Source organism: Phodopus roborovskii, unplaced genomic scaffold, assembly GCF_943737965.1.
Source record: "Phodopus roborovskii unplaced genomic scaffold, PHOROB, whole genome shotgun sequence".
In the NCBI taxonomy this organism is placed as follows: domain Eukaryota; kingdom Metazoa; phylum Chordata; class Mammalia; order Rodentia; family Cricetidae; genus Phodopus; species Phodopus roborovskii.
The window spans coordinates 18,433,489-18,447,257 of NW_026125295.1; the positions used below are offsets into that span (position 1 = coordinate 18,433,489).

A 13,769-nucleotide genomic window follows, 5' to 3' on the forward strand; every position below is an offset into this window, starting at 1 on the left:
AGAACTGTGAGCAAGGCCCGGGCAGATCCTAAGAGGCATTGCACAAGAGCCAGGTGAGCTGTGTTTCCAGGAAGAGCACCTGACCTTGGCTGTCTTGTTTGCAGATGTCTGCAGGAGGGTGCAGGTGATGTGAGCTTCGTGAGGCACCTGACAGTGTTTGGTAAGTGCTCCACAAAGAGAAAAGTGGGCCCCAGCCTGGCCAAAGGCTCAGACGCTTGTCTGACTTCTAGAAAAGAGTGATGCTGAGCCGGTTAATGATACAGAGGAGATTTTAGGAAAGCATTCCCACCATTTCTGCATTATTTAGGACCCTACTTGTTCTTCTTAGCTCACATCTGTCTCATCTGTCTGCTGACCACCCCCATTTCAGGGACCTGCACCCACTCCTCCCCTGTACTCTCAGCCATTAACCTCTATAAATCTAGTGAATATGATTTTTGAACTGTTAGTACTAACTAATGGAAGAAGTTGTTTCTGCAGTGCCAGGCAGTAAACCAAGTGCCTTGTATGCACTAGACAATTGCTTTACCCATGAGAAACACCCCCACCCCCACCTGATTTTTAAATTTGGAAATAAAAATAACATGGCAAACCTTTCCACCAATTTGGACAGTTTAGCTTAAACAAGCAAAGCAGAGATTTTAGACAAGTTAAGATTATATATTCTGGGACTTTGCATATGCATGCACGCGCGCGTGTAGGCCTGCGCGCTTGCGTACATAAGTTCTGTGCACTGATTCCAGAACCTCATGCGTGCCAGGCACTCTGTCACAGAGTTGCACTCCTAAATCTTTCACTTTTTACTTATATTATTATTCTTGGTCATTTGAGACAAAAATTTCACTAAGTTTTTATTCTGTAGCCCAAGCAGGTCTCAAATTTCCTACTTTCCTGCTCAGCCTCAAAAGTAGCTGAGTTTACAGGAAAAAGCCTCTAGGCCCAGCCAGATTCTTGGTTTTATATCCAGTTAAATATCTGACACAAACACACTATGCCACTTGAAATGTTTAAAGTTGAACGACAAGCTCAGATTTATATCAAACATTTCCAGGAAGTTTCCAGATCCTCGCAGTTTACCCTGGACTTGGTTATAACCTAGCGCCATTCCCTGTGACGATGTCAGCATCCTTTGCTCTCTAGATCAACTATTCACAGTTTACCTTCTCATCCCTGCTCACTGGCCTGGGGTGTCAGCAGTTTTGAAATTGGGGCATGTCCTATTATCCACAATTTTCATGACTAAGGCCATTTTGGGGGTCTTATCTTCAAGAACCAAGCTTTTCCAAATAATTATTGTTGTGGTCTTTGGATGTCTGTGTTACTATGGTTGTGCCAGTGGGTGGCATCTCCTGGAACCTTCCTAAGGGAAGGAGCAAGCTGTCCCAGCCCATTCTGTCTTACCTTTGCTGAAAGCCATTTTCCCACTGTAGTAAGACCTCCCGGGCCTTACAATGGGAGTTTCTGGAAGCACTCCTCCACATGGGCTGAAAGTGACTGTTGGTGTTAGTCAAGGACTGCCGCCACCACTGCTTTGGCCATCCAGTGAGTGAGGCGGAAAAGCACGTCCTTTCTGAGGATTTTTTAGAGAATATGGACTTTTTTGAGCATATTTTTTTAAAAAATTATTTATTTAGATTCATTTTATGTGCATTGATGTGAAGGTGTCTGATCCCCTGGGACTGACTGGAGTTACAGACAGTTGTGAGCTGCCATGTGGGTGCTGGAATTGAACCTGGGTCTGTGGAAGAACAGCCAGTGCCCTTGACTGTTGAGCCATCTCTCCAGCCCCAAAGCTTAAATTTTAATGTTACTAGATCACTAAAAATTTGTGGCCTCCAAAAGCCTTTCATCCCAGGCTTTTGGAGGCAGAAGCAGGAGTATGTCTGTGAATTTGAGGCCAGCATGGTCTATGCATTGATTTCTAGGCCAGCTAAGCTATCCAGTGAGATTCTGCCTAAAATAAATAAATACATAAAAATGTAATATTAAAAAATTAATTTCTTTCTTTGGATTTTTCCTCTCTCTCTCTCTCTCTCTCTCTCTCTGAGATAAGGTTTTCTGTATGTAATAGCTCTGGCTGTCCTGGAGTCAGAGGTCAGCCTGCCTCTGCCTCCTGAGTGCTGGAATTAAAAGCATGTGCCACCACGCCTGGCTCCTTGGATTTTTCTAAGTAGTGAGATTGCAAGTGTGTGCTTCCATATTCAGTATTTTTTTTAAATAGAAAGACTTTAAGTGTGTTTATTCCTGTGACATACTGAATTTAAATCATAGCGATCCCCAGAATCTAATGGTAACCCCCTTTTCGCTCCGCCCCCTTCCAGTATTGCTCAAAGTGAGGGCTTTGCGTTCCCAGCAGGTGCCATGCCACTGAGCCATGTACTCCCAGCCCTCTTTTTCCTTTTACACAGTCTCACTAAGTTGGCCGAGTTAGTCTTGAACTCACTCTATTGCCCAGGCAGGCAATGAACTTGCAGTCCTCCTGCCTCAGCATCATGGGTGGCTGGGATAGGCCTGTAGCACCAGGCCTGTTTCTGCTCTTTCAGTATAAGACTTTCATTAATCCCAAAGACTGTCTGTGTTCATTTCCAGGCCTGGCGGCACAAAGTGCGGCGTGCTGGGTGGTTTGAGCAATAGAAACGCACCATACCCTCCTTCTGGAGGCTGGAAAATCACGATCATGGTGTCAGCAGGGCTCATTCTGAGGAGACGACAGACTCTCCCATGCTGCTCTCCTGGCCATCTCTGGTGCCCTTGGCTTGTACATCTTTACTGTCTGACTTCGTGTTTACATGGCAGGCCCCCTGTGTGCACATGTCTGTCCCAATTTCCTCTTTCCACAGTTGTATTGGATTAAGAGCCCACTGCGTGCTAGTATGGTCACATCTCACTGGTGTGCATTTGTAAGACTATTTCAAACAATGTTGTACATGGAGACACTGGGGATTAGGACTTCAACCTATGAATGCCTGGAGCCCATAGCTCCCAAATGAGTACAGCAGGCAGTCGAGGAACCTGTTCCTGCCCCCGCAGAGCTCCCTGACCGGGACGCCAGGCCTCCTTTTCACCCTGGCTGTCTCTTCACTCTCCCTGAGCAGACTCTGTTTCTGGGGAACTTGGTTGCCTTTGTGGAGGGATGTGAATTGCCCCAGGATGGCTGCACCATTGAGACCTTGACCAGTTACCTTAAGAGTCTGACTCTGTTTCTTCGTGTCTGTAATGTGATCATTCTATGTCTGGCCTCCTTTAGGTTGGGGGATTAAGTGTAAAGGGGCCTAGGCAGCCATGAGCTTGTGCACAGTCATGTGGGCCATCATTGCTCAACGTGTGTTTGCTGTCACCGTTTTTATTTGCAGAGTCACAGGGAAATGGGCAGCTGGAGGGTGCCTTGGCCAGGTGTGGTACCCAACCCTGGGTGACCTGCAGTGAGATTGTAAGCCAGTTGTTTTTCCTGATGAGTCCGCTGCTCTCTTGGCTGTGCAAAGTGTGTTTGGAAAGGATTCTCAGTCCCCTTCAGGCCACTCAGTCTGTGGTGGGGTGGGGGAGAGGTCAGCACAGCTTCACCTGAACTTTCCCTCCTCAGAGGTACTGCCACACAAAGCAGAAAGGGACCAGTATGAGCTGCTCTGCACCGATAACACCCGCAGGCCGGTGGATGAATACGAGCAGTGCTATCTGGCCCGGGTCCCTTCTCACGCTGTGGTATCTCGCACTGTGGATGGCAAAGAGGACTTGATCCAAGAGCTTCTCAGAGTGGCCCAGGTACCCCCACCCAGCATCCTTTCCCCTGCTTACAGCTCCCTGCTTCAGTGTGCGCAGTGTGTGTGGGTGGCGGGGGGTGGGAGGGGGGTCCTCCTCACCATCTGACTGCAAAGACTAGAAGTCTTTGTGTATTCAAGACACAATGGTTAGTGTTACCACATGATCCCCTTCACCAGCAATCTACCTGGTCTGTGTTTATTTCAGACAGTATAAGCCATAGGGCCATGTGACTGGCATCACCATCCTGGGAGCAAAGACTCTCAGAAACACTTCATGTCTCCTCTCACTCTTTACAGTTCTGGAGTCCCCTCCGCCTCAAGAAAGTGCTTCCCTTATGACCCCCAACGCTGGCTTGTGGCTTCCCTGACAGAGGTCGCAGAACATGGACACTGTATCTGTATTGGTGGCACTCTGCCCCAGCCATCATCAGTACCCTGTCCCATCTCTGCCAGCATTATGCTCAGACTCAGAGATGAACTAGACAGAGTTGTCCTTGGATCCACAAAGACACGAGGAGTGCACACATTATTACCAGAAGGGGTTGCATAACTTTGAAAATATGGGCCACATACTTCATCTTTTAACAGAGGAATTTATTTGAAGGGCATTCTGGGAAGAATCCCGAGCCCTGGGGATAAGTTGTGTGTGTCCAAAGGAAGGGTGGATTATTAGGGAAAGCAGCAGGTGGCATTTCACACAGAGCCACTATAAGAGCAAACTACAGTCATTGGATTTTTGTTATTGTTACTATTCTGCTTTGGTTTTGTTGAGACGGGTCACATGTAGCCTAGACTGACCTTGAACTTGCTATGTAGCCAAAGAAGGACTTGAATTCCTCATCCTCCTTTTTCAGCCTCCAAGTGCTGGCATTACAGACATGTGTTACCAAACCTAGCAAATGCAGCCCTTTGAAAGCACATGGACAGGTGCTACTATAAGTCACACTCAGGAACAACTGTGGGCCAGGCCAAGGGGACACGAATGGGCAAAGGGCCTTTGAGGAATTTGGAGGCCTGAATGGAAACTGGTCCTAGCAAGAATCCTGGGGTAAAGAGAGGGCAGAGGGCACCTGCAGCCCTAGTGGCAATGGTGCTTGCACAACCAACTTCCCGGTGAAGTCTAGCATTGGCACCTGGGCAATCAGTCAAGCAGTATTCCCATTACCCTGTCCATGGAACACACAGCGAGAGCCCTGCTGGAGACAGGCAGCTGCCTGGCTCATGACCAACTCAAACCCCTTTCTACGGGTCTTTGGGTCAGGCCCGTACAGTTCTCTGAGTCCACGTGTCTCAGACTAGATGGAATTTGAGTAAAATTTTCCATGAAGGGACTTGTTAGAAGCCCTGGGCATTGCTTCTGTGCGCAGGATATCTCCCTTTATCTATGTGTAAGGGTTACTTAAAAATCTTCAGTGGAGCTGTCGGTGCTGGCACCAGTTTTTAATTCCAGCTCTTGGGAGGCAAGTACAGCCTGTGAGTTCAAGGACAGCTTGGTCTACAGATTGAGTTCCAGGACAGCCAAAGATACAGAGAAACCATGTCTCAAAACAACAACAACAACAACAACAACAAAACCCCCCAACCAAACAAACAAAAAACTCAACAACAATAACAAAAATCTTCAGTGGATTCCTGTAATTGTAGGAAGTCCCAAACCTTACAGATAGGAAGGTAGCTAGCTAGGTAGGTAGGTAGGTAGATGATAGACAGAGAGACATTCCTTGATACTGAGTTCAAGAAAACCATCATTATGCTAAAAAAGAATCAAAGTCAAACCAGTGTAAGTCAGCAACTATCCTATATTTTTCCTATATATTTAAGTATATGATAAAGACTAATATAGAAATGAAACAAAGTAAGAGCTTTGAGCTTTTTTTTTTTTTTTTTTTTTTTTCTTCTTTTTTGGTTTTTTGAGACAGGGCTTCTCTGTATTGCTTTGTAGCCTGTCCTGGAACTAGCTTTGTAGCCCAGGCTGGCCTCGAACTCACAGAGATCCACCTGCCTCTGCCTCCTGAGTGCTGGGATTAAAGGCGTGAGCCACCAACGCCCGGCTAAACAAGAGATTAACAGTAATAAAATATAGAAAATACAACCATACAGTCATTATAATTACTTAAAATTTATTGCTTTTCTGGAACATTCCATTTAGTATTTTCAAAGTGCTGTCAACTACAGGCAACTGAAACAGCAGAAAGAAACTATGGCCGAGGATGACCGCATGGCTCTTTGCTCATAGTTTGGGTTCATTTTGCCTTTGCTTTCATCCCCATGTCATCAGCGCTCCTCCATTCCTTTTCCTGCCCCTGAACAGGAACGTTTTGGAAATGACAAGTCATCAGCCTTCCAGCTCTTCGGCTCCCCTCATGGGAAAGACCTACTGTTCACTGACGCTGCTCGAGGATTTCTAAGGGTTCCTCCAAAGATGGACATCAATCTGTACCTGGGCTATGAGTACTTTTCTAACATTAAGAATCTACAGAGAGGTATGTCAGGCCTGGGGAGGGACCTGCCAAGCTTCGCCACAGGGGGAGGCAAAGGCCATGGACTGAGATTTAGCTGATGGCTGCAAGTTTCGCTTAAACGTATCATCTTGTAAAGCCCTTGAGATCTATTCAGTACACTGGGTTAATGAGCAGATGTTCTGTTGAGCCAGGGGAATGATCTAAGTTATTTAATGACAAAAATCTTATATGGTGGAGGTGGTGGTGCTGGGGCTTGAACCCAGAGCCTCGCAAATGTGAAACAAGGGTTTCACTATTGAGGTGTTCTTCTAGACCCTACAAAGGGATTTGAGGACCTCCATATTATGGACAATTTAAAGCAATGGTAGCTCTGGATTCTGTGTTAACCGAGTCCACTTACCCAGTGGCAGGTCTGTTGAACAGGGAGGACACTCCATCCTAAGCTGATGTGGGAATGTGGCCATGGCCACAATCAGGAGCAGAACTAGAAAGGGGTTCCAGAAGCTTTGAGTGCAGCTGCTACCTTCCCTGGCCTTCCCCATTCCCTTAGCTGCTCCTCTGTCTTACCTACAAGTGTTAGATGTAGGCTAACGCACTGGGTAGGCAGCAGCAACGAGACCATCAGAGCAGAACATGTGACTTCCTTGGGCTACTCCCTGGATGGAAGTTCTGCAAAGGAAAGTTCCAGAAGGCCCAGCTTTGGGATGGAGGGCTGAGAAGCTTCCGTGGGGAGGTGACATCAGGAGGGAGGGAAGAACGCAGCCATCACTATTTCTCGTGGACACCTGGATCTCTAGTTCTCCTAGACAATGACAGGCAGCCAGGGCGATGGCATGGAATGAGACACACCCACTCTTGCCTTCAGTGATGCCCCATTGGGCAGCATGTCTGCAGCGATCTGGGGCTATGTTTGGGTCCTTGCGTCATCTCTGTGCATCCTAGGTTTGGAAGACTCCAGGAAGGTGCGGTGGTGTGCAGTGGGCCAGCAGGAGAGGGCCAAGTGTGACCACTGGAGTGCTGTGAGTGGCGGCGCTTTGGCCTGTGTCACAGAGGAAACCCCCGAGGACTGCATTGCTGCCATCATGGTAGGAAGTCCACTTTCTCATCTGGGGCCCTGATTTCGGGTAAATCTCTTGGTACTAACCTATGAGATTCAACGTTTGTTGGGTCTGTAGTTTCCAGAATCTGTCAGTTGCAAAATTACTGCTTAAAAACTCTTGAGTATTGCCTGGCATAGGGCCATCTGTTAATAAGTGTTAATATCTTTATTATTTAAAATCTTGGACACAGCAGTCATATTTTCTTAGATAATGAAAACTTCAGTTAAAATATGTTTTTAATAGCTGCATATCCAGGCATGATGGTGCACAGCTGCAATCCAAGCCTTGGGAGGTGAGAGCAAGAGAATCATTTTAAGACTATCCTTAGCTACATAGTAAGATTGAGGCTAGCCTATGTTACAGGAGACTCAGTCTCAAACAAACAAACAAAAACCAAAAAATTCTGCATGATAGTCTACTAAGTATTTCTGTCTCTATGTAGCTAATTTATAATTTTTACACTTGAGTTATTTAATAAACCCTTTGCTATTATACATATGGGATTGTATTTTTTTAATCCTTGTGTCAGTATTCCTGAGTTAATATTAATTGGTAGCTAATGTTTACATGGCATATAAACTTCCGTTAATTCTCTTAAATCTCATCAAAGCTCACAAAGGAATTTTCAGTCATTTTATGAATATAATTTTCAGGGGTGGTGGTGGTGCAAACCTTTAATCCTAGCACTCAGGAAACAAAGGCAGGCAGATATCTGTGAGTTCAAGAACAGCCTGGTCTACAGAGTGAGTTCCAGGACAGCCAGAGCTATTATGCAGAGAAACTCTCTCCTGGAAAAAAAATGTATGTAGTACAGTATTTAGGGATGTGTACTTTGAATAGCCAGGTCCTGGAGACTGTGTGTCACAGTGATAACTGTAGGAAATAGACCATTTATAGACAAATTAACCTCTTTCTGCTTTGGTTTATTAATTTATCAAAGGACACTTTCTGTTTTATCTGCCTTTATGAGGCATGGTGAGTGATTCACTACCAAGTGTTTTAAATATGTGTGTTTACAGTGTGTCATTCATTTAATTATTTTTTATTTTATTTTTGAGAGTTGAGCCCTTGTTTCTAGCTGACAGGATAAAGACAGGTCTAGTGTTCTAGATTCCACTGCAGCAGATTTGGGAGTGCCACGGTCAGGTTAAATAAGTATTTGTGATGGGAAACACATGAGATGGAGAGCCTGAGGGTCAAGGGGATGGAAGACTGTCACACAGTTCACCACCGATTTCTTTCTTAACTTCAGAAAGGCGAAGCCGATGCCATGAGCTTGGATGGAGGATTTGCCTACATTGCCGGCCACTGCGGTCTGGTGCCCGTCCTGGGCGAGAACTACTGTGAGTGAAGGGTGGGGATTCTCTGTGTCCCCCTCTGGGCCATGGGCACAGAAAGGTGAAGAGACAGTGTCTTTATACTGATAATTGTAACTATTTTTGTATCTTAGGACACTTTGAAGTAGAATCTTCTACTCCATAACAGAATCAGCTCAGCCATAAATGCAGCCCTTAAAACAGTTTCTAAAGGTTTTAGGATCAGGACTGGGCCCCAGCAGCCATGACAAACTAAGTTCAACCACTGCCCTCAATACAGCAATTAAGAGTCACATAATAATGAAATACCAGAGAGAGAGAGAGAGAGAGAGAGAGAGAGAGAGAGAGAGAGAGAGAGAGAGAGTTTATTCACCCATAGCTACATGATGAGGAACAAGTTACAGGCATCATGATGCCGAAGTCCATCTCCAGGATTCTAATATAAAGGTTCAGGTTTAAATAGAAGGCAAGCGATTTGCACAGAGGAGCAACCCTGGTCATGGTGTGGTCTCACCCATCATTGAACCGTCATGTTGTTTGGTTTCAGTCTCCCTTGCAAGGTGTTTGACCAGTGTCGGAGCTGCTTGAAATCTTTCCTTGGGAGACACATCCTTCCTCAGGCTGGCAGTAGTACCCTAGCCTTTCCCTTCCCCAGAACAATATTCCTGGAGGAATTTCAATTCCCTGGGGACTGCTGTTTCAATAGTCTGACAGCCAAAGTGACGGGAACAAGTGTCTGTCTTTTCAATATATCTGCTCCTGCCAGGACAGTTACAGCAGAAAGAGTTCAAAATCACACCTCTTGTTATGGCTACAATGATACTGGAAGGCGTAGGGTAGGGCCATCACAGTGCTTCCCAAACATCCCTTGGGTTAGACTTGCTGTTAGCTCGGGGAAGATGTCAGATCCAGACAGCTATTTCAAAAGGATCTCTGCCAATATCTGTAGTGGTCTCTTCTCCTCCCATTCAATGGGCATCTTATTTTATTTTGTATCTCTTTGAGTGTTGAGATTCTGGGATGGGAACCCAATGTTCTAATAGCAAAGGGCAGGGGGAGGCAGAGATGAATGCTCCTGTAGAACCTTTGCCAGTTGATAACCAGAGACAGATCACTAAGCCAACCTTTCTAATTTTAGTCAGTCTCAGTTGATGCTGAAAAATTCACAGCTTGAATAGAGTAACTTACATGAGAGTTTAATGTGGGCCTTCAGGTGCGTTATCTAAGTATTCTTTATCAATAAAAACTTGGGAGTCAGATATCTGTGTAAGAACCTGAAAGATCAGAGGAGTGGCAGAGAAGTGACCAGTGGCTTCCTGTCTCTTTCATGCCTCCATCCAAAAGGGCCAGACTCTCTCTAAGCCCCGCCCTACTGCTTCCTGTCTACCTGGCCCCAGTCCTCCAAAACCTCTATGATTAATTTTGGCCAGCTAGTAGCTAGCTCTGCCCTCTGATTCAAAGCAAACTTTGTTGTCAGAAAGCAATCAAAATATCACACAACAACCCTCAGTGTTTCTTTCTTTCTTTCAGTATCTACACATGGCAGTGAAAGACTGGCGTCTGTGTGCGTGAATGCACCTTTGGAAGGTGAGTGAGTCAGTAACATCGGGGTTCAGAAGCAGAACCTCACACTCAGGAAGAGGATAAAGGAGGCCTTAAAAGCAAACAAAATTGGGGGCTGGAGGGACGGCTTAGCAGTGAAGTATGAAGTATGATCACTGGTCTCATAGACACTCAAGTTTGATGCCCAGTACACAAATCAGGTGCTTCACAGGTTTCTGCGATTCCAGTTTCCTCTTTGGTGCCCTCTTCTGGCCTCTGCTGGTACCTTCATGAATGTGCACACAGATTCATGCATGTGCACACACATGTAAATTTAAAGTAGTAGTAATAATAATAATAATAATAATAATAATAATAATAATAATAATAATAAAAAATAAAGTCAAACTTATTAGAGTTGAAAAAAAGAAGTCCAGGTTCATTGTTTTTCCTATACAAAACTGTCCTAACACAGCCATAATAATCGATGTCTGCAGAGTACTTGCAATCGAAAGCCTTCTGCCTCCTGTTTATTCTCCTCAGCAATCTTGTAGAATGGGCATTGTTGCTCCATGGGATCTAGATGAGAACAGTGAGGTCCAAGGACTGGGCACACAGCCAGAGGTGGCTGTAGCTAAGCTTGAGAAGAGTTGAAGGAGTGGGACCCCCAAGTCCTCCCTGACATAGCATTGTGTTCCTGTCTTGTGACCATCCTTGCTCTGGGCCAGGAGCCATCTGACAACATCTAGGACCAGGTGAAGCCTCATGTGAGAAGGATTCCCAGGGCTGCCGAGGAAGAGGAAGAAAATGGGAACTACCCCATGATTAGCTAGAACTTACTACAGGAGACTCAACCTGGTCTTTAGAACAAACCACCCTGTCTGAGGATTTTTTTTTTCTTTTTTGGTTTTTCGAGATAGGGTTTCTCTGTATTGCTTTGGAGCCTGTCCTGACACTCACTCAGGCTGGCCTCGAACTCACAGAGATCCACCTGCCTCTGCTTCCTGAGTGCTGGGATTAAGGATGTGTGCCACCACTGCCTGGCCTGTCTGAGGATTTTTATTGCTGTGATGAAACACCATGACCAAAAAGCAAATTGGGAAGGAACCAGCTTAGTCAGTTTATGCTTCTATATCACAGTTCATCATCAAAGGAAGTCAGGACAGGAACACATATAAGGAAGGCTCCTAGAAGCAGGAGCTGATGCAGAGACCATGAAAGAATGCTGCTTAGTGGCTTGCTCCCTATGGCTTGCTCAGCCTGCTTGCTTTTTTCCTTCCTTCCTTCCTTCCTTTCTTTCTTCCTTCTTTCCTTCCTTTCTTCCTTTCCTTTCTTTCTTTTTTGTTTGTTTTGTTTTTCAAGACAGGGTTTCTCTGCATTGCTTTGGAGCCTGTCCTGAAACTTGCTCTGCAGACCAGGCTGGCTTCAAATTCACAGAGATCCCCCTGCCTATGCCTTCTGAGTGCTGGGATTAAAGGCATGAGCCACCAACACCTGGCTCAGCCTGCTTTCTTATAGAATCTAGGACTACCAGCTTGGGGATGGAACTATTTACAGTGGATTGGGTGGTGGTTTGAAGGAAAATAACCCCTAAAGGGAGTCGCACTATTGGAAGATGTGATCTTGTTAGAGTAGGTGTGGTCTTGTTGGAGTAGGTATGGTCTTGTTGGAGTAGGTGTGGTCTTGTTGGAGGAAGTGGATCACTGTGGAGGTAGGCTTTGAGGTCTCATATATGCTCAAGCCACATCCAGTGAGTCAGATCACTTCCTGTTGCCTGTGAGTGAAGATGTAAGACTCTCAGCTCCTTCTCTAGCACCATGTCTGCTGCATACTGCCTTGCTTCCTACCATGATAATGATGATAATGGACTAAACCTATTAACTGTAAGCAAGCCATAAGACTAAACAGCACACACACACACACACACACACACACACACACACACACACACACAGAGAGAGAGAGAGAGAGAGAGAGAGAGAGAGAGAGAGAGAGAAAATAAGTTCTTCTGCCTGACCTCTCTACATAGGTTGAAGGAGCTTGTATCTTTCCTGAAGTGTCCAGCCTGGAAAGTAGGTGGAGCATGGTCCTTGGGCATGGTCCCTGGACCAGCATCATCAGCATCATGTGGAAATCTATTGCAAATAAAATTTCTTGCATTCTTCTTAGTCCTATTGAGTCAAATACTCCCTGGCTAAGGCTGGAAGTCTGTTTTGTTTGATGTAATGATAATGCTGGATTTAATAATAAGGCTTAAAAAATCCACTGTGACATGGAGTCCCAGGGTGAACACCAGTTTCTTACTTAGGCTCAGCAGAGAACTGGGGAGCTGAGGGTTTGGCTAGCACAGCACAGGCAGCCTCAGGTAGGCTTTGTCCTTGTTGACCACCAGGTCACAGAGACCCTTGGGCCATGCTTCACAATGGTCATCATAGGGCAAAGTTGAAGGGTCATGCCCCTGCTTACCTACAGCAGTCTACCCCGTGAGACAGGATTCTGAAGCTCTCCCCTTTCTAGGTTCATGACTAAGAAGTCTTCTCTGCGTTGTTTCCTTGTCCCTAAAAGCAAAGCCTGTCCCTTCATCAGCCATGCATTCTTGTCTGATCATTTATGGTCAGATCATTTATGGCCTGTTTCAAGAGAGTTGAAATTCGCAGGAGCTGCAGTCACATGCAAATGTAGGCCAACAAAGATGTTTAGAAGACGGCTCAGACAAATGCTACCTATGATAGAGAAGGTTCAGTCAGAGCATGGATAGAGAGGGCTTTGTATCAGTTATTGTCCTTGTTGCTATGGCAAAAGCATCCTGGGGGGGAGGCGGTTAGCTTACGGTTCTAGGGGATACAATCCATCAGAGTGCTGAAAGGATGGCGATGGGAATGGGAGGCTGCCTGGTCACGTTGCATCAGTGGTCAGAAAACAGGGAGAGATGAATGTCAGGGCTTGGCTAGCTTTCTCCTTTTTATGGAGCCCAGGGAATGGTATCTGCTTTCCCACCTCAATCATCCCAGTCGTCTGTCACTGACATGCCCAGAGCTGTATCTAGATCCTGTCAAGTCCACCATCAAACCATCACACACACCAACTCTCTGTGTCTCTCTCTGATCTGTCTGTCTCTACGCTCTCTCTTATCCTCCTCTCCTATCTGTGTCATTGCTTCTGTCTATCCTATCTCTCTGTCTCTGTTTTTCCTGTCTTTCTCTGTCTCTCCTAGCTCTGTCTGTCTGTTTCTCTCTGTGTTTCTCTCCCTGTCTCCCTTTTTCTCTTTCTCACACACAGAGTCAAAGATATATGATAGTGTTTAATGGTACAAATATAAAAACCTTAGATCTGATGACAGTTATTAGTGTTTTAGTATTAGTATTTGAGCTACTTGTATAACAGGGTCCAGTCAGAGGCTAGCTGCCGACTGGGCAGAATCTGCTTTACCATGAGAGAGGATAGCACTGTCTCTGCCACTAGCATCACTGCTGGGAATCTACAGATTCACCTCTTCCCCCACTCACACAGGATGCTCAGCACACAGCAGATTCTCTCCCAGCATGTTTTGGCCATCATTTTACTAAAGAGAAATGTAGGCACATATAGTGG

The 13,769-nt window shown here is 45.7% G+C and overlaps 1 protein-coding gene across 1 annotated transcript in view; it reads left to right on the forward strand.

Moving 5' to 3' along the window:
- LOC127237708 (inhibitor of carbonic anhydrase) overlaps positions 1–13,769 on the forward strand; it is a 36,789-nt gene that overhangs the window by 10,215 nt on the left and 12,805 nt on the right. Inside the window, exons 6-11 of the mRNA XM_051206087.1 lie at positions 105–160; positions 3,581–3,759; positions 6,070–6,241; positions 7,163–7,305; positions 8,573–8,663; positions 10,167–10,223. Coding sequence (XP_051062044.1) covers positions 105–160; positions 3,581–3,759; positions 6,070–6,241; positions 7,163–7,305; positions 8,573–8,663; positions 10,167–10,223 — 698 coding nt within the window. The remainder of the gene's footprint in view (positions 1–104; positions 161–3,580; positions 3,760–6,069; positions 6,242–7,162; positions 7,306–8,572; positions 8,664–10,166; positions 10,224–13,769) is intronic.